Source organism: Zeus faber (genome assembly GCF_960531495.2).
Source record: "Zeus faber genome assembly, chromosome: 13".
Lineage (NCBI taxonomy): Eukaryota > Metazoa > Chordata > Actinopteri > Zeiformes > Zeidae > Zeus > Zeus faber.
The window spans coordinates 17,115,323-17,132,271 of NC_137198.1; the positions used below are offsets into that span (position 1 = coordinate 17,115,323).

General features: G+C 44.6%; 2 protein-coding genes across 2 annotated transcripts; both read left to right on the forward strand.

Moving 5' to 3' along the window:
- Positions 1 to 352: 352 nt before the first annotated feature.
- adss1 (adenylosuccinate synthase 1) lies at positions 353 to 5,537 on the forward strand. The gene is made up of 13 exons (XM_080011940.1): positions 353 to 603; positions 1,553 to 1,655; positions 1,781 to 1,843; positions 1,930 to 1,980; positions 2,147 to 2,213; positions 2,316 to 2,423; positions 2,524 to 2,605; positions 2,715 to 2,841; positions 2,936 to 3,090; positions 3,611 to 3,735; positions 4,282 to 4,379; positions 4,523 to 4,672; positions 5,174 to 5,537. The coding sequence occupies exons 1-13, from the start codon at positions 415 to 417 to the stop codon at positions 5,224 to 5,226; spliced, it is 1,371 nt and encodes a 456-aa protein (XP_079868066.1). The 5' UTR covers positions 353 to 414; the 3' UTR covers positions 5,227 to 5,537.
- A 376-nt stretch (positions 5,538 to 5,913) lies between these two features.
- Positions 5,914 to 9,600, forward strand: siva1 (SIVA1, apoptosis-inducing factor). The gene is made up of 4 exons (XM_080011837.1): positions 5,914 to 6,091; positions 6,751 to 6,945; positions 8,483 to 8,648; positions 9,360 to 9,600. The coding sequence occupies exons 1-4, from the start codon at positions 5,971 to 5,973 to the stop codon at positions 9,406 to 9,408; spliced, it is 531 nt and encodes a 176-aa protein (XP_079867963.1). The 5' UTR covers positions 5,914 to 5,970; the 3' UTR covers positions 9,409 to 9,600.
- The last annotated feature ends 7,349 nt before the right edge of the window (positions 9,601 to 16,949 follow it).

Sequence of the window (16,949 nt, forward strand, 5' to 3'; positions counted from 1 at the left end):
TATTATTATTGTTATTATTATTATTATTATCATTGTTACTATTGTTATTATTATTATTGTTATTATTATTATTATTATTGTTACTGTTGTTATTATTATTATTGTTGTTATTATTATTATTATTATTATTGTTACTATTGTTATTATTATTATTGTTATTATTATTATTATTATTATTATTATTATTGTTACTGTTGTTATTATTATCATTCTTGTTATTATTATTATTATTCTTGTTATTATTATTATTTGATTATTATTACTATTACTATTATTATATAACAACTTGTAAAGCGTGCGGTCGCGCGGACGCGCTCGGCGCGCGTGCCCGGCTCCGCCACCATTGGCCCTGAAGTTATAAATATGGTGAAATGACACTCGGAGCCGGTCTCAGTCCAGTCCGCTGACACCGTCATGTCGTTCGCCTGGTCGACCAAAGACCACAAGGGCTGCAGCAACCCCCCCACGGCGGGGCTGAAGAGACCGCGGAACGACTCGGGGAACAAGGTGACGGTGGTGCTCGGCGCGCAGTGGGGAGACGAGGGCAAGGGGAAGGTGGTGGATCTGCTGGCGACCGAAGCCGACCTGGTGTGCAGATGTCAGGTAAAACCGCGGATCGATCCCTCGCCCGTGGCTGCCGCGGTAGCTTCGCGTGCGACGCCGCAGATGTCAACACGTCCCCTTTGTCTGAATGAAGAGCACATGACAGCCGTATCAATGATTCATTCCCAGCTCGGTGTAGGACACGGAGCAGGTGCTGTGGAGTCAAACCCGCATGCCGTAGCTGTGTTTGGAAATGCAGCAATGTTTTTCAAATTAGTTTGGAGGTGCACTTATTTCCCACGATACATTCGAATCTGCTTGTCAAAGGACAATGCTTAGGCCCCTGAAAAAGTCTGCTTATGAGACCTGTAACCTTATGACTTCCAGCTCAATACTATAATAATAATAATAATAATAATAATTATAATAATAACCATACGGATTAGTCTTATTGGTTTTCTTTTAACGAACAGACATTTAAATGGAAAAAAAAGAGTGCAATAATAAGGATCTTAATGATCCACTTTAAAACAAATCACTGTGATATACAGCTAGTTTGACTCCTACTACTACTACTTATTGTGGGTCGTAATGCAATGTAATACTGTCGTCTTGTCGAATAGATCGGTTCCTCTGTGTTATTCTGCCCAGAAACCAAACGGCAAGGCAGGCTCAGACATGGGCCGGCGTACGGGCCCTCCGCAGTTGCCGTGTTGTACACTCCTTGCTCTCACTTGGGCCCAGTGCCCTGTGTTCCAGGGGGGCTGCCGGCCCCGCCCACCAGGCTATAGCAGGTCACATTCCCAGGGTGCTTGACATGTGAGAAGGCCAGGTCTGAGCTACAGGGGCTGGGGGGGCGCGCCAGCCAAGTCTGTTAAAACTGTGTCAGTGAAGTGCTGCGACTGGGGTGGAGCACCCCGCTCGCTAGGACGAAATCGATACGTCCTTTTCCGCACGATCTTCCAGAATCGTGGTCTTAAAGAAAGGTGCGTGAACTTTTGTTTTCCAGGGGGGCAACAATGCGGGTCACACCGTCGTCGTGGATGGAAAGGAATACGACTTCCACCTCCTCCCCAGCGGAATCATCAACTCCAAAAGTATTTCGCTCATCGGTGAGGACTTCCGACTCGCCGTGACTCGGCCGGGACACGAATGAGACCGACCCGTGCTCAGTATATTTGCATGACGCTGAATCTTTTTTTTTTTGTAAATGTGCCCCTCCGTCCGCTTCCCGCAGGGAACGGCGTGGTCATACACTTACCTGGCTTGTTTGAGGAGGGGGATAAGAATGAGCAGAAAGGTACGTCCCCCGGGAAAAAAACGGACCCCAAAAGCGGTGACTAGGTTTCTCTGAGCGTCGTCTAAACCCTCGCCCCTTGTTTCCAGGTCTCAAAGGCTGGGAAAAGCGGCTGATCGTCTCCGACAGAGCTCACCTCGGTATGTGTGTGTGTGTGTGTGTGTGTGTGTGTGTGTGTGTGTGTGTGTGTGTGTGTCGTCATTTTGAGATGTGCGGGGCTGCGTAAACCGGGACTTTTTTTGGTTTTGTTTTGTTATGACTTAATCAGAGGGGACGTTCTTTTGACTTACCTTGGTTCGTCTGCAGTGTTTGACTTCCATCAGGTGGTCGACGGTCTCCAGGAAACCCAGAGACAAGCACAAGAGGGAAAGAAGTATGTCTGGTGTCATTTCTATCAGTGTACAAACAGTGTGTCGTGATGGTTTTGGCTTCAGTCTTTTTATTGAAATCTTCTCTGCTGCTTCTACAATGGCAGCATTGGAACAACCAAGAAGGGCATCGGCCCCACCTACTCCAGCAAGGCCTCTCGCACCGGGCTGCGCGTGTGTGAGCTTTTGGGCGACTTCGCGGACTTCACCGTGAGGTAGAGGCGGCGGCGGCGGCGGCGGTGGCGGGGACACACGCGCGGGGCTTCTCGGCCACTCGTTGGGGACGTCTTGAACTAACTGTTGGAATTTTTACAGATTCAAGAACCTCGTCCTGCAGTACCAGTCCATATATCCCTCCTTGACCGTCGATGTGGAGGACCAGCTGAAAAAACTCAAGGTACGTATGTGTCCGCTTACAGGGTTGTTTTTTTTTTTTTTATCGATTTAGTATCAATTTCATTGATCATCTTTTCGTGATACTCCACTTTTCTTCTTTTTCCACAAAGGAACATGCGGAGAGACTGCGGCCAATGGTGAGAGATGGCGTCTACTACATGCACGAAGCGCTTCACGGACCCCCGAAGAAAATTCTGGTGGAAGGGGCCAACGCTGCTCTGCTTGACATTGACTTTGGTGGGTTGACCGCTAATCCTAATTCAGAGTGTTTTGTAAAGTTACACTTTTTTTATTTTTATTTTTTTTATTGCAATTCTTCTTCCCCCGTTAGGCACATATCCCTATGTGACGTCATCAAACTGCACCGTGGGCGGAGCGTGCACCGGCCTCGGCATCCCTCCGATGAACATCGGCGAGGTGTTTGGTGTTTCCAAGGCCTATACCACCAGGGTCGGGATCGGAGCCTTCCCGACAGAACAACTCAATGTGAGGATGTGCTATAAATTGCACTCACATATGTATATATATTTTTTCAGCAGTGAAACTATAGGCTTCGGCCTTAATCAGATATCTTTAGTCCTTCCTTTTTGACCTCACAACTGTATTTAGACTCACTTCAGTGTCGGTTCAGCTCACCGTATTGAAGATATGTATAGGGTGTTTATGATCATGTGACCCCCGCATAGAGTAAGACAAGCGATCGGCCCGGCGATCTGGCCGAGTGCAGCTGTCAAGATGTTAGCAACTTTTAACCTCTAAAGAAGGCCACATGTTCGCCGAGATAAATTTAGGGCCAGTCTGCTGGGGGTTACGTTACCTAACATGAGCGCAGGTCATGTGGATTTAAGACCCAAGACAGTAAACCTCAAGCTCCCCGCGCTCATTGTGAACGCATAACGTACTCGATGACATCGTAACGACGTTCTCGGCAGCTGCCGCGCTGGCACGTCGAGGTTCCCGCGCGCAATTTTTATCTCGGTGAAAAGTGCGTTTGTGCGTTTCAAAGGACGTGGGCGACCTGCTACAAACGAGGGGTCATGAGGTCGGTGTCACCACGGGGAGGAAGCGGCGCTGCGGCTGGTTGGACCTGGTCATCCTCAAATATGCCCACATGATCAATGGCTTCACCGCGTGAGTGGACGCAGGATTAAGGATCCCTCTGTTGTGGTCAAATAAAACCATGCTCAGCTTTATTCACTGTGTTGTATTGTTTCATGTTTATTTGTTTTTTATTCGCTGTGTTGTATTGTGCACTAATATTTTGAGACCAAGATGCTGACTAGTTTTAAGTTGTATTGACCTAATGCGCTAACAAGGCATGTTGACTATCTTTTGAGTTGTTGTTTTGACATAATGCACGAACGTGAGTAATTATATTGCACTAACATGCAAAATTTAATGACTAACGACACTATTTTATTCTGATTCCTTACAGCATCTTGCACTTGTATCTGGTTGAATTTAGAAACAGCAGCTCATTCACTTAAGTTAGAGGTTGCTGCAATGGTCGATGCATGCTTTGATTGTTTCTAGCCTCTCATGTAAGTCGCTTTGCACAAAAGCGTCTGATCCATGAGTAAATCTGAATGTATTCAATTCCTATCCTACCGTTGAACGGCGTTAACCTTTTAACGTCAACGACACACGTGATTTTTTTTTCATTTTCTTTTATCACAGCATTGCCTTGACGAAACTTGACATTCTGGACGTGTTGGATGAAATCAGGGTTGGAGTAGCCTACAAAGTCAACGGCAAAAGAATTCCCCATTTTCCAGGTGTGACAGAAAGAAAGAAGCGATCGTTAGCACCGACTTGCTTTGTCCGGTTTTAAGAGTCGCATTTGTACAGATATTCATATTGGTATTCAGTACAAATCGCAAGTTAGTGATCCCTAGTAATCCTTTATGTCCATCTATAGCCAACCTGGAGATTTTGCATAAGGTGGAGGTTGAATACGAGACCTTCCCGGGGTGGAAGGCGGACACGTCTGCTGCGAGGAAGTGGAACGACCTCCCACCCAAGGCCCAGAACTACATCCGCTTCATCGAGAACCACATCGGAGTTCCCAGTACGTCGGTATTAGTGAAAATGTATTGTAAAGTGATCACTTAATGGCCTTGTTTTTTTGTTTTTTTGGTGTTTTAAAAATGGATAGAAAGCCCAATTTTAAGTAAGTGTCATTGCCATTGGGTGCCATCAGGTGGCAATGTTGTGTTTTAATAGACCATACTGGTGTGTGTTTTTTAATTCAATTTATTTTTTTTATCCCCTGTGTCCTCTCTTTTTTTTTTACAGTAAAGTGGATTGGTGTTGGAAAGTCCAGAGAGTGCATGGTCCAGAGAGTGCATGATAGTGAAAATGTATAGTAAAGTGATCACTTATTGTCCTTACCTACCTTTTTGTTTGTGTGTGATTTAAAAACAGATAAAAGGCTCACTTTTTAAAATTGTCTGCAGGATCTAACCCTGTCAGTGGCATTGCCAGAAAATGCCATTAGGCGGCACAATTGTGTTTAAAAATAAAAAAATAAAAAAAATACCCTGACCGATGTCCTCCTCTGCTTTTACAGTAAAGTGGGTTGGCGTTGGAAAGTCCAGGGAGTGCATGATCCAGATGTTCTGAGGCAATACAATTCAACCCCGCACTCCTCAGCGATGGACGCCGGGAGAAGGATATCACCCCGATCGCAGATGAAATAACTACACGTCGGAGGAGCGCGCATTCTTTTACGCTTTGGGGTTGGAGCTCCGGGCTGTGGAGTTGGGCGGTTTGGGTTCGGTGGCATTGCCGGTCGGAACCGTCCAGGAACACAGCCGCCCCCTGAGGCGGGCACACGCGGCCGTGAAACAACCGCGGCGTGGTAACAGCGGGGGGGAAAAAATGGTATTACAATTGCTTTTGAATAAAAGGCGTGGTGGATTGATCCATTTTGACCTCTGCATTACTTCTTTTTTGTCAGATGTGTGATTGGAAAATAGAAGCTGGAAAAGTGTCATGCAAATCTAAATATGCTCCAAAAACCTATCTAGAAAATTGATAGTCTAATATATAAATGATGCATACATATTAATGATTTATATTAATTTCTATATAATGAATGGGAATAAAATTGCTTTATTATATATCGATATAATTGAGTGTTTATATATCTAGGACCACTGTTCTTATAATTAATGACAATTAATCATAATAAAACGCCCCCTTTACGCGCTTCCTGTCCTTGACGGTTTTCTGGCGTCCTTAAAGCCACGTGACACCATCCCAGGCACCTGATTGGTTCAGCGCCGAGTGGGGGTTGTTTTGTTTTTTTCCCCCGCAACACGAAGGGCAAGTCGCGTAGCCAACACTGGAGTAAATAACGCAAAAATGCCCAAAAGGTCGTGTCCCTTTTCCGAGTCGTTTTCGTCGCAGTATAAAGTGCACGTCGGCCAGCGGGAGTTGAGTGAGCACGGTGTCCTTGGCCACAAATATCGACAGGAAATCTATGGTAATCGGCGTGCTACTGCTGCTCTGAGCTCTGGTACCGCTAATGCTAATGCTAACGCTAACGCACAGACGGAGGGGCTGCGTTAGCGCCCAGGCGCGTGGTCTGCTTAAAGATCAATGTTGTAATTACTTTTAAACATTGCGGGGGGCTGCCCAAGAATTAAAACCGAAAGGATTTTAAAGCGCAAATTTTCAGCGATATCGGGGGGGAATGAAAAAAAAAAAAAAAAGCAACCCCCCCCCCCACCTCAGCTATTCCTTGGTCATTTTTGATGAAAGATGTCGTTCCTTCCTAATGTCCGATTTCTTTCTTTAACTTTCGTACTCCTTTTTATTCAGAAGAACAAAAAGCTCGCGTTTCAAATCGATTAGATCATAGTGACCCGTTTGATTTTGGCGTGTAATTCCAATTGTATAGACTTGACATGCGTTTTGTTAATTCTCGTTAATGTCGTGCCCACAATGTTTAGACCAATGCCTTTCATTGTGTTGTCTTTCTGTTCTGTTCATGCCACTTTGAAGCACTTTGTAGCTCTTAAAAAAAAAAAAAAAAAAATAGTGTAAACAAAGCTCTGGTCAGCCGAGAACCACGTGGTTCCCCTCTGACTGGTATCGATCCTCCATTCTTGCACTGTGTTTCATGGCATCTTATCTCTACAGAAAAGACCAAGAACCTGCTGTTCAACGGGGCCCGGGCTGTGATGGGTAAGATTCTCAATGTGGACGGAGAGGAGAAACGCTCGGACCCGCAGCCCAGCAAACAGGAAGGGACACCTGCATGCAGCCAGGCTCTGCTCAAGGGGCAAACTACCATTGGGCAAGATGGCAGGCTGAGGAAAGCACCCATAGCGCAAGGTGAGCACGAGGGTACAGTGACTGGCTTTTTATAGACACGGCACCTTTAGCTCATTAGAAAAAGCAACATGTTGACAAATGACAAACGACTATCCAGGCAATCTTGCAACACAAGCGCCAATTTCCATTAAAGTAAAATTTGAAACATTTTAGCCGCGTCCGTCCGTCCGTCCGTCCCCCCAAAGTACCTGGAACTTTTAGTCCCAAGAACCATTTTTTTTTTGTTTGTTTGTTTTGTTTTTCCCTCGGGAACTGAGAGGTTCTCTCAGCCCGTTTTTGTCTGTGTTTCCACTGCAGTGTAAAGGCCCGTAACGATTATGCAAATTTGTACGCTGGCTTATGAAAAAGCAACATCTGTGTTTACGCGTCTTTTTTTGTGCGACTTTACAATAAACTGCCTCAGTCCAGTAGCTGGCGGCAATGCAGAAGATTTTACAACAACAAGAATAAAATGGATAACTAAAGACAGTCGTTCAAGATTCAAGAGGTTTATTCGTCATATACATACTTTCATACATATATGCAGTGAAATGTCAATGCAACGCACCCAGTGATTACACACAATGTCCTAGATTGACCACAGTAGCTACCCAAGAATTTCAACTTAACTGATTCCTAAAACGTAATGCAGTAAGTCGTATACTATAGAATAAAATAAAAATATATAGAATAAAATAAGAACTCAAGGGTAATGCAGGGTGGGGGTACAAAATAGATAAAGGGAATAGGCTTACGTATATGGGATAGACTAATGTATATGGGATATACATAGGTTCGATGAAGTGGAATATGATTTTTGTTGTCTTTCTTTATTCATTATAATTCTCTGTCCTTGTATTTATTGTTAAAAAAAAAAACACAAATGATTTTATCAAGTTTGAAACATTGAAATTCAAAAACAAGTTGACACACAGGGAATCGAACCTCGGTCTGTGTGTGGGAGGCCACAATCTTACTCGCTACGCTATATGCACCACATGTCAGTTTTTGTGTTTTTGTTTTATGGGGGTTTGTTTTTTTTGTTGTTTTTATCATCAAAACAGAAACCGGATCATTTTCCGTTTTTTTTTTTGTGCATACAAAACATTTTAGGAACAAACAAACTGTACATACAAGCTGTTTGTGGCTGCAGATTTTGACAAGCGGCGCCTGAAATAAAATGCTGTGAGTACTCAACCAATCAGAAATGTTCAGCGCTGCAAGTCCCATCCCCAAAGTTCCTGGACTTTTGAAAAATACTACCCTCTGAGCAGGGACTTTTTGTTTCCGGGGACTTGGTCCTCAGCACTTAATTTAGACCCTGGTCCCTGCGGTGGAAATCCACTGAGTTCCTCCAAAGGTTCAGAGTTCATGGAGAAAGTTCCTGCGTTGGAAGTGAGACTTTTCACGGCACACCCGGAGAGTTCCCAGAGCACATTGGCTGAAGCACTGGCCCACAAGTTGATCTTTCTCCATAGATCAAGAATGGAAAACATTAAAATCCTTGTCATTAATACAACCCAACTGTGCATATGTTAATTGCTTTTGCGTCCCTCAGGTCAGGGTGCACCAGCCGCTCCCTCGCGCTGCGGTGTCTGTCATAAGGGCCAGAGGACGGGGGACGGAACGCTGTGCTCCCAATGTGGCCGCCAGTCCTGCGGGACCTGCAGCCGCCAGTGCTCCACCTGCTCCAGCTTCTGCTGCTCTGTGTGCTCCATCGTAGAGTGAGTTCCTTCTCATGCAGTTCTCAGTCTCAAAACCTTTCACACACGCAACGTGAAATCCGGTTCCAAACTTGATAGCCACAGTTTATCTTTAAAACAAATCCAATACCCAAAAAATTAAAAATCATACACTCTTTAACAAGTCGTCAGTGATAATGGAGGCTCAATTACGGATGGGGACACATAAATGACTTGTAACATGTGGTGGCAGAGACTAACTTATCAGCAGTGCCTGATAGCCTGAAGAAGCACTGGGTAAACTAGGTGCAAAAGTATTTCATCCCTTTTTCTCGTAAAACGAAGTGTATATAATAAGAAAGAAACACCTGAGGTTCGGCATTGTTTGCCGAATAGTGTAACGTGGCCGAGAGGCTACCAAGGCTGAGCTGGACGCACAAATATTCTCATTATTCATCCAGTACAAGTAGGGGTGAACCTTTTTCCAACATTTTTTCGAAAGTCAAAGTGCAAATAATGTTATATTGGTGTTGGTATATCCATAAATGTCAGGGTTTGTTTTATTTTTGGGTTGTTTTTTTTTTTAAATGGATGGTACTAGACTGGAGAATTATTTGTCACGATGAGCTGTTAGACAGTAGCCTGGCTGCCCTTGACACTTCATTTCCTTTGTAATACATTGAAAGTTTCAGTCGTAGCATTTTTGTGATTTTGACCTGTCTGATCTTCTTCTTTTCTCTCTCTGTCCCTCAGTTATAGCTCACATTATGATCTAGTATTGTGTTGTGGCTGTTCGTCGTGACGGAGAACCAAAGAGGAACGGAACAGAGAGTTATGCTTGATAGTTTATTTTTGACTTCACATAAAAGTTTGCTGAAACTGCATGCTATACTAGTGATGGATTTTATATTATATATATATATTGTCATTAAAATGTTTATTTGTATATATGTACTAAACCTCTGAAATAAACTTGAACGCTTTTGTATATTCATCTTTTGTGTTTTTCCTTTTTTATTATTCAGAACGCACAGCTGATTGCCTATTTTATGTGATGTGCCAATATTCACCCGTAGATGGCAGCACTCATCAAGCAGTCATGTCCGAATAAACTCCTAACCACCTGGGTGACATCCAGCGGGTTAGTGTAACAAACTAATTTCCCATCGGATGTCCGGGCATCTCTTGACTGGATGTGAAGGAGTAAAAGTTAGAATTTGGGTTCTACACGGGGTGTGGACAAAACATCAAGAGACGCAGAGCAAAATATTCAACATCAAGGACCTTGTTGTTGAGTGGGATTATTGCAGCGTTTTTCAACAAGGAAAAAAAAAACAATTTTGGGGAGATTATTGGGGTGGAGATCCACCGCACACTGTTCGCTCCAGATCTAACCTTAAGGTTTCAAGGATCAGATGAGGTGGTGGGGAGAACAAGGTGGGCTGCTCACTGCATCCTGGTGTCCATGGAACACCTACTCCCTTTGTTTAGCCGTGTGCATTTGGGGATTATCCTGGAACATGAAGACATCAGGGCGGAGTTTGCGCCGTAGGGTGAAACGGCCCCATATAGTCTTTGTTCCGTTATGTAACCGTGCAGAGTATTTATTGGACCTAGTTTCTCCCTTGAGATGCTGTTTATGCCAATATGGACTCCTCGCCATGTTGAACAGTTGGTCCGACATTGCGAGTTGTAGGCTCCCGTCGGGGTGTAGGAGATGGGGTGAAAGATGGCTGATCTGAACTTATGGCCCTTCTCCATCGCTCAGGGGTCCAGGTTTTGGGCTCTTTACACCAGGTTAGGTGTCTTTGTATATCGGCTAAGCGGCTAACTGTGTCACGGAGGTGCTACTTAAATTCTGCATTAATGTTTGAGGCATTTATCCATTATCCCGTTATCCTTGTCACTGTAGTGTGACTTGCAGCCACTGAGCCTCTTTGTTGATGCAGTTTGGCCACGTTTAGCACATGATATATATTTGAGAATTAATCTGTTGTTTCCCGGGGCCTGGTGCACCTCCAATCTACCATCTTTGTCGCTGGGACTTGTCGCTCTTAAAATGTAAATATACCGTAGAGCCGATTGTCAGACCTGTTTTGAAGCTTAGACATAATGCAAATTGACAATCCACCTCATATGATGAACCATTTCCGTGCTTTTGTCATTTCAAAAGCCCCTTATAATATTCAGTGTCTAGAGCTGAAGCCGGGGTGAAAGACAAATACAGAATTCAAATCTAGCTCATCCCTGCTGGCTGGGTTTAAGGGTCGTGTATAGCTCGCTCCGGTGAAGGAATATCAAAAAGAGGAATCAATGACATGACTTTGGGTATTATACATATTAACGTGGTTTAAGGGAGATTCTGTGCATGCCGTATTTGGGAAGGCGCGCTTCAGCCCCGTCCACACTCAGCGGAGCTATTGTAAGTTTGATCTTCGGGGGTGGGGGTCTCTGCAGTCGGTGTCCGAGGGCCCCACTTCATTTCTGGCTCAATGAGCAGGCAGCTGCTTGCTGGCAAGGTGGCTAGACGTCTAGTCACATTTTATTAATGAAAGTAGTTTTTTAAGGAGGGGAAAAAAAAACCCTCAAACGATAGTGAAATAATGGAAGTGCACGTCCCGTTTCTTGCCGCTTGCCGCCCCGGCAACATTGATGACATGGGAGCCTGTTGGGTGCTTCTGAGCCTCTGGATGGAAACGCCCCATTATCAACTTATCAGAATAAACATCGTTGGGGTGAACCTCTCCCTCTGCTCATTTTTCGACCAACATAATGGTGAGATGTGCTAATATACCCCCCCCGAAAAAATACGAACCCGCAGCTGTCGAGGTCTTCTCGGCGCATCCCCATCTCTGCCGCCCTAATGAAAAAGGTCATGGTGAGTCTTCCAGAAAAAAAAAAAGGCCCTCGTCCTCTCTCCCCTCTCGCCGGGCGCGGTTGGCCGTCCGGCCCACGAGGAGCGAGGGGGAAGCCACGCGCGGCCCTGCAGACCGAGCCGAGCGCGGCCAGCCAGCGGGAGCATGTGGCTTTGTCTTTCACCCATTCTTTTGGGGACCAGCTGTGGCCTGAGTGCGAGCGTTCAGCCCAATGATGCCGCTGCTATAAATATGCGTCAACGAGTGTGAGTAAGTGACAGCTGTGCAGTGGACCAAGGACACGCTGTCTTGGCACTCTGAGGACAAGGCGCTCCAAAAAAAGGCGACCCCAGTGTGAGCTCTCGTTGATATGCATTTATTCCAGTGCGGAGCGCCGTGCAGAGCTGCAAGGGTGCGATCGTGAACTTTGGGAGCGAATAAATAAAGAAAACACGTCGAGGGCATGGCATTCGGATCGAGCGTTTTAACGCGAGGAACGACGTCAACCTCACAGCTTTGTCACCGCGGCGATTGTTCTCCTCTTCGACACTTCCTTTTTTTCTACTCCGCGCCCGTTGATTGGATTCAGTTAAAAGTTCGTCTTTGAGGCGGAATTGTAATTCCGTGTGCGGCTAACGTGCCACACGGGCAAGTCTTGACAAACGTGCGTGTTTACGTACACGGAGAGAGAAAAAAAAACAACAACCGCGTGAATGTGTGTGTTTGTGTGTGTGTGTGTGTGCCCTTTTCAAGTGTGACCACCTGTCTTTTGTTGAGAAATAAATAAATAAGCAGCGGCCACACCAGCTGTCCCTGGCAGTCCGTCCGTTCAGAGGTCAAGGGCTCCCACCGCTGGCCTTGTGAGGCGACGGACACTTAACTCAACTCGCGAGCGTCTCTCGGCCGCACAAAAAAAATGAGCGGCCGAGCGGGGGCCGAGCGGGGCGCATAAGCCTCCCCCGAGGAATGCTTTATTACGCCGCCAAGCGACTATTGCGCATATCTCGGCTTCCCACCGGGCGGCTAAGCCCCGTCACATGGCCTCTTGCTTCCCCGCGTCGGAAGCCTTTGTTTCAGGAGAAATACGCGCTCGCCCCGGCCCTGGGTCCCGCGGGGCAGATGTTAGAGGTTCTGGGAGCCGGAGTCGTCCGCCGCGGATGTTTTCCGCGGCGGACGAGGGGCCCGTATTTACCCTGAGGTGGCTCGGGCGTCGTTGTAAGCGCCTGTTTATGAATAATATTGGAGCAACATTGTTTTCCTTTATGCTGCGGGCAGCCGGGCCCAGCGCCGCCGTGTCGTCTGTTTGTGCACAAAGTACGTGCCGGGGAGCAGAGCCACACAATAGAGAGGCTGAGCTACTACCCGTGCACACAATGGAGTGGTGGGATGAGGCCGTGTTTTTTTTTTTTTGTTTTTTTTTTTTTGGGAGGGGGGCGTGAGGGAAGTAGGGATGGATGGGGGGCAGGGTCGGTTGGATGCGTCCCTTGTATACATGGGGGGTCCCAGAAAGGGTGTTCTGGAGTCCTTTTGGGGGTGGGGGGGGGGGGGGGGGGTCGTTGGGAACCTGAGCCCGTCCCCATCCCCATTGGGATCACATAGCAGAGCAGCTGGATCTCTTTGGGCTGTGCAGTGGGGGAATAATTAAAAGCTCAGTCGGGGAAAAAAAAAAAGAAACACCCAGGAGCGGCGTGGAGATGACCAATTAGACACGCCTATTTGTTCTATGGTTGTTTTATTTGCTTGTATGAGTCCAAGTGTTTAAAATGTATCAAATTTGACTACGCCTGAGAAGATTTTCCTTTTCCCTTTTCTACTATTTACATAATTTACTCCTAATCTCTCTTGTTATCCCTGATTCATTGCCTTAGCAATGAGTGTTTGGCAGCGGCTCTAGGACAATGGCCGCTCACCTCTGAAATGGCCCCGTGTTTCTGCTCAGTTTATCGTTCCAGAGGGATAGTGACTTTAAGACCCACAGTATTATCACATTGTGTTGACTCTGTACACACTGCATGGCTGCCCCCTCCCAACACGCAGACAGACAGACAGACACAGACAGAGGCTGCCAGACTGTTGCTGCTCAGATGAGTCTTCACGTCCTACTTGTTTGCAGTGGTCAACGTGAATTAATTCTAGTCCCTGGTTTGCTCGTGGTTTGATGTGAGGTCTGTTGGCGTGATGAAAGACATGATGAGAAACTCATTATTTGCTAAATATGTCCAAAAAAAAAGTGAATGGTGGCAAGGGAAGGAAATCCACACAACCGGAGGAAAGTTCTTTCATTTAATCTATGCATAATTGTAATAAAGACCTAAATCAAGATTGTCACATTTTCACGGCAGACACACAAGCACACTTGAAAAGCGCAAAACAAAAACAAAAACTGCAGATACAATTACAGATCGAAGTGAATTGCCTCAAGATCTAAGCAATGTCAGTTCTGCATAAGATTGTCCTCTAATCTCTACACCACTAATAATGAAGCATTTGATTGCTATAAAATATACTTTTCTCATTAAAAAAATTATATTAAATTCTAATGGCACTTCTACAAATTCTATTAAAAAGATTTTCATTCGACACTTAAATGTTTTTTTTTCCTCACCAAATTAAAATTGAGTCAAATGTTGCACAAGAAGAAATGAAATAATAAATATTTATCAGGATTATACACAATTTCACAGTCTTAACCTGCAAAGGATAAACAAATTCCAGTATCAGTGTGACCCTACAGTCGTTTTAGACGTACAATTCATACAGCATGAGTAAAGCGAACACAGCCCCAAATCAGAGAAATGCCGTTTGTTTTCCTACAAATGGTAAACGATGGCATAATGAAATATTCATTCACGGTGGTAAAAATTAATCTCAAATTCTCAATCTAATCTCCATAAGCAGCAAGATAAATAAGCAATAAAAACTTTTTTTTTTTAATTTTTATCGTTTTGACTCAGTTGAAACAAACAAAACTTGTGTTTATTATTTTTTTTTCCCCACTTAACCCTGACATTTCGGCTGCAGTCGAGGGCAGATGTATCAAAAAAGGGGGGCTCTTCTCCAGATGCAACACTTAGCAGAGTGTCTACAAGGCACATTCTGTGATCATCCTGGAGGTACAAATAAAGACTGAGAGAAAACAAAAAAAAAAAAAAAGTAAAAAAACAATCAAGAAGTTTCTTTTACACATTGTTAGTTTCTACATCTGTACACATGTACATTAGAGAATAACCTATTCGACTGCACCACATTAGAAATGATCCTTAACAGAGAACAAAAAAAAAAAAAAGGCAAGTATGAGTGACAAAATCTACATTCCTGTGTTTTGACTGATCACACATAAACGCGACTGGTGGGTTAACTTCATTGTGTCCGTGACGAGTTTGAGTAGTTCAAACATAAGTCATTATTCTGAAATTATTATCGTTATTATTATTATTATCATTATTTTTATTATTATATTGATTCAATAAAGAGTGAATTAAAAGTTATGTTCCAACTGGTGGAACCACAACTTCTCACGGGACATTAAAGTCTTATTTAAAGACACTTTAAAGAATCTCTTTAAACGGGGAAATTGCACAGGTAGGCAAACGCCTACGATCGCCTTGAACTGATCTAAAGTTTGTTTGCGTTTCTGCATGGGTCGGGGCTCCGCCAATCGGGACGCTCAAATAATTAAGTTATTCTCCTCGTAGATGTGCAATCAAGTTGCCATGGCATCGTCTCCGCGCAGAAGAACAATGGAGCACTTATCTACTGCATGCTGGGATAGTGAGCTGTTCTTTGATGCCTCCACACAATGCACCTGTTTACAGTCTCCTTGGTCTCCCTTTGCTGAATACATTTCTCGCATTCCAAAGGCTCCATTTAATACAGAAAAGTGCAAAGAGAGACTCGCCTCCCCTCTCCCCACCTCAGCAAGGACAGAGGTACACAAAACACAATGATTCCTTGAGAGCTACCTGGGACACGGTGGGGGGTGGGGGAACAATGGCCGTATTGTCCCGTTTCTATAGGCAGCCCGCCTCCTATCTGCGCGGCTGCGTCATCCGGCAGGACGGCGGCGGCGGAGAAATTAACGGCTCTGATTCGCAGCGAGCTCTGAATATGGAAAAATAAATCCAAGCCCTCCGGGGAAGACACGACATCTAACGAAGAGACCGCGGCCTTAATAAGACACCCGGCAACACCGAGCAAGTCCTCTGACATGGAGAAAAAAAACAAAAAAAAACCAGTTTGATAAATATTATTTATATTTACATTAAATATACAAATAGTAAGAAATAGCAGCCTAGACAATAGTGTTGAGACTATATAGATGCTAAAAACAAGTGCCTCGCTATGTTCCATGTGATACGTTTTGAAAGTTCTGTGTGTATGTGTATAAAAAACTGATTTGCTCAGCAGAAAGAAATGAGATTGACAGCCCTAAAAAAACAAAAAAACAAAACACAACTCCAGTGAAAGAGTACCAAGAAACCAGGGCACCACGTGACGTCTTTCAAGCTTATAAGAAATGAGATCACACCTATAGTAAAACCCTGAACCAAGACAAACTAATAAATAACTCTGATCAAGTCTTCTCAGGACAGATTCAATGGATATGGTGAAACTTCTGAGTGCTACTTTCCAGGCGAGAATCCCATAGCTCACGTAGCCGAGTGGAACTCCATAAAAAAATAAAAATAAAAAAAAATAAAAAACGGGACGTGCACCTGCTTTATCTGCCCAAAAAGAACCTCTGCAGGTGAATTCCTCCGACAAGGCTTATCAGTAGTATCTTACAGACGGACGGGGAGAATATATTATAAAAGGTAATTAAATGACTAATGGCCAACACCTCTCCAGAAGTGCTGCAGAAGGAGGGAGCTTCACCTTCCACACCTCTTCCTCTCTCAGCGAGGGGGTTTCATTCGCCTGCCTGTGATGACGCTTCGATACCAGGCGATAACGAGGTCGTTGGGCTGCATGGGCATTCTTCTTAATAAACGCGTGAGGACTTGAATTCCATATGTTGACTTAGATTCCTTGAAATTACTTGATTGAAAAGGACACCCGTGGATGTGTTGGCAACTTGGCATTCCCCCTCAATTACCTCGGTTAACTCCTGGGATGAAGGCGGTTTGGAAAGGGGTTATTCAATATTTTTTAAAGGCGTAAGGACTTTTTTTTTTTTTTTGTTTACGAAAAGGCATGGTAGTAGGCCCTATTGGTCTTTAAGTATATTAGGTGAAGTGTTAAGATTTTGAGTAGGCACCGATGTTATAGGCATAAGCGGCAGCCGGCTTTTCGGAGCCGCCCTGCGCAATTCTCTCTGATTCGTGAGCTTCTTTAAAAATGGATTTGTACGTGTAAATGGAAAGCCATTCCTGCCATATGTGTTCACAAGATCAGGTAACCCTGGCCAAGACAAAAAAAGAAAAAAGGAAATCTCCTCTATATATTAATGATCCACACTGAGAAATATTCAAGTATGGTGGTTTTCTTT

Excerpts from the sequence above, each read along its gene's own strand:
- siva1 (XM_080011837.1), top strand. The coding sequence starts at position 5,971 with ATGCCCAAAAGGTCGTGTCCCTTTTCCGAGTCGTTTTCGTCGCAGTAT. Across the intron at positions 6,092-6,750 it reads ATATCGACAGGAAATCTATG|AAAAGACCAAGAACCTGCTG; the intron begins GTAATCGGCGTG and ends TTATCTCTACAG. Across the intron at positions 6,946-8,482 it reads GAAAGCACCCATAGCGCAAG|GTCAGGGTGCACCAGCCGCT; the intron begins GTGAGCACGAGG and ends TGCGTCCCTCAG.
- adss1 (XM_080011940.1), top strand. The coding sequence starts at position 415 with ATGTCGTTCGCCTGGTCGACCAAAGACCACAAGGGCTGCAGCAACCCC. Across the intron at positions 604-1,552 it reads ACCTGGTGTGCAGATGTCAG|GGGGGCAACAATGCGGGTCA; the intron begins GTAAAACCGCGG and ends TTTGTTTTCCAG. Across the intron at positions 2,842-2,935 it reads TCTGCTTGACATTGACTTTG|GCACATATCCCTATGTGACG; the intron begins GTGGGTTGACCG and ends TTCCCCCGTTAG.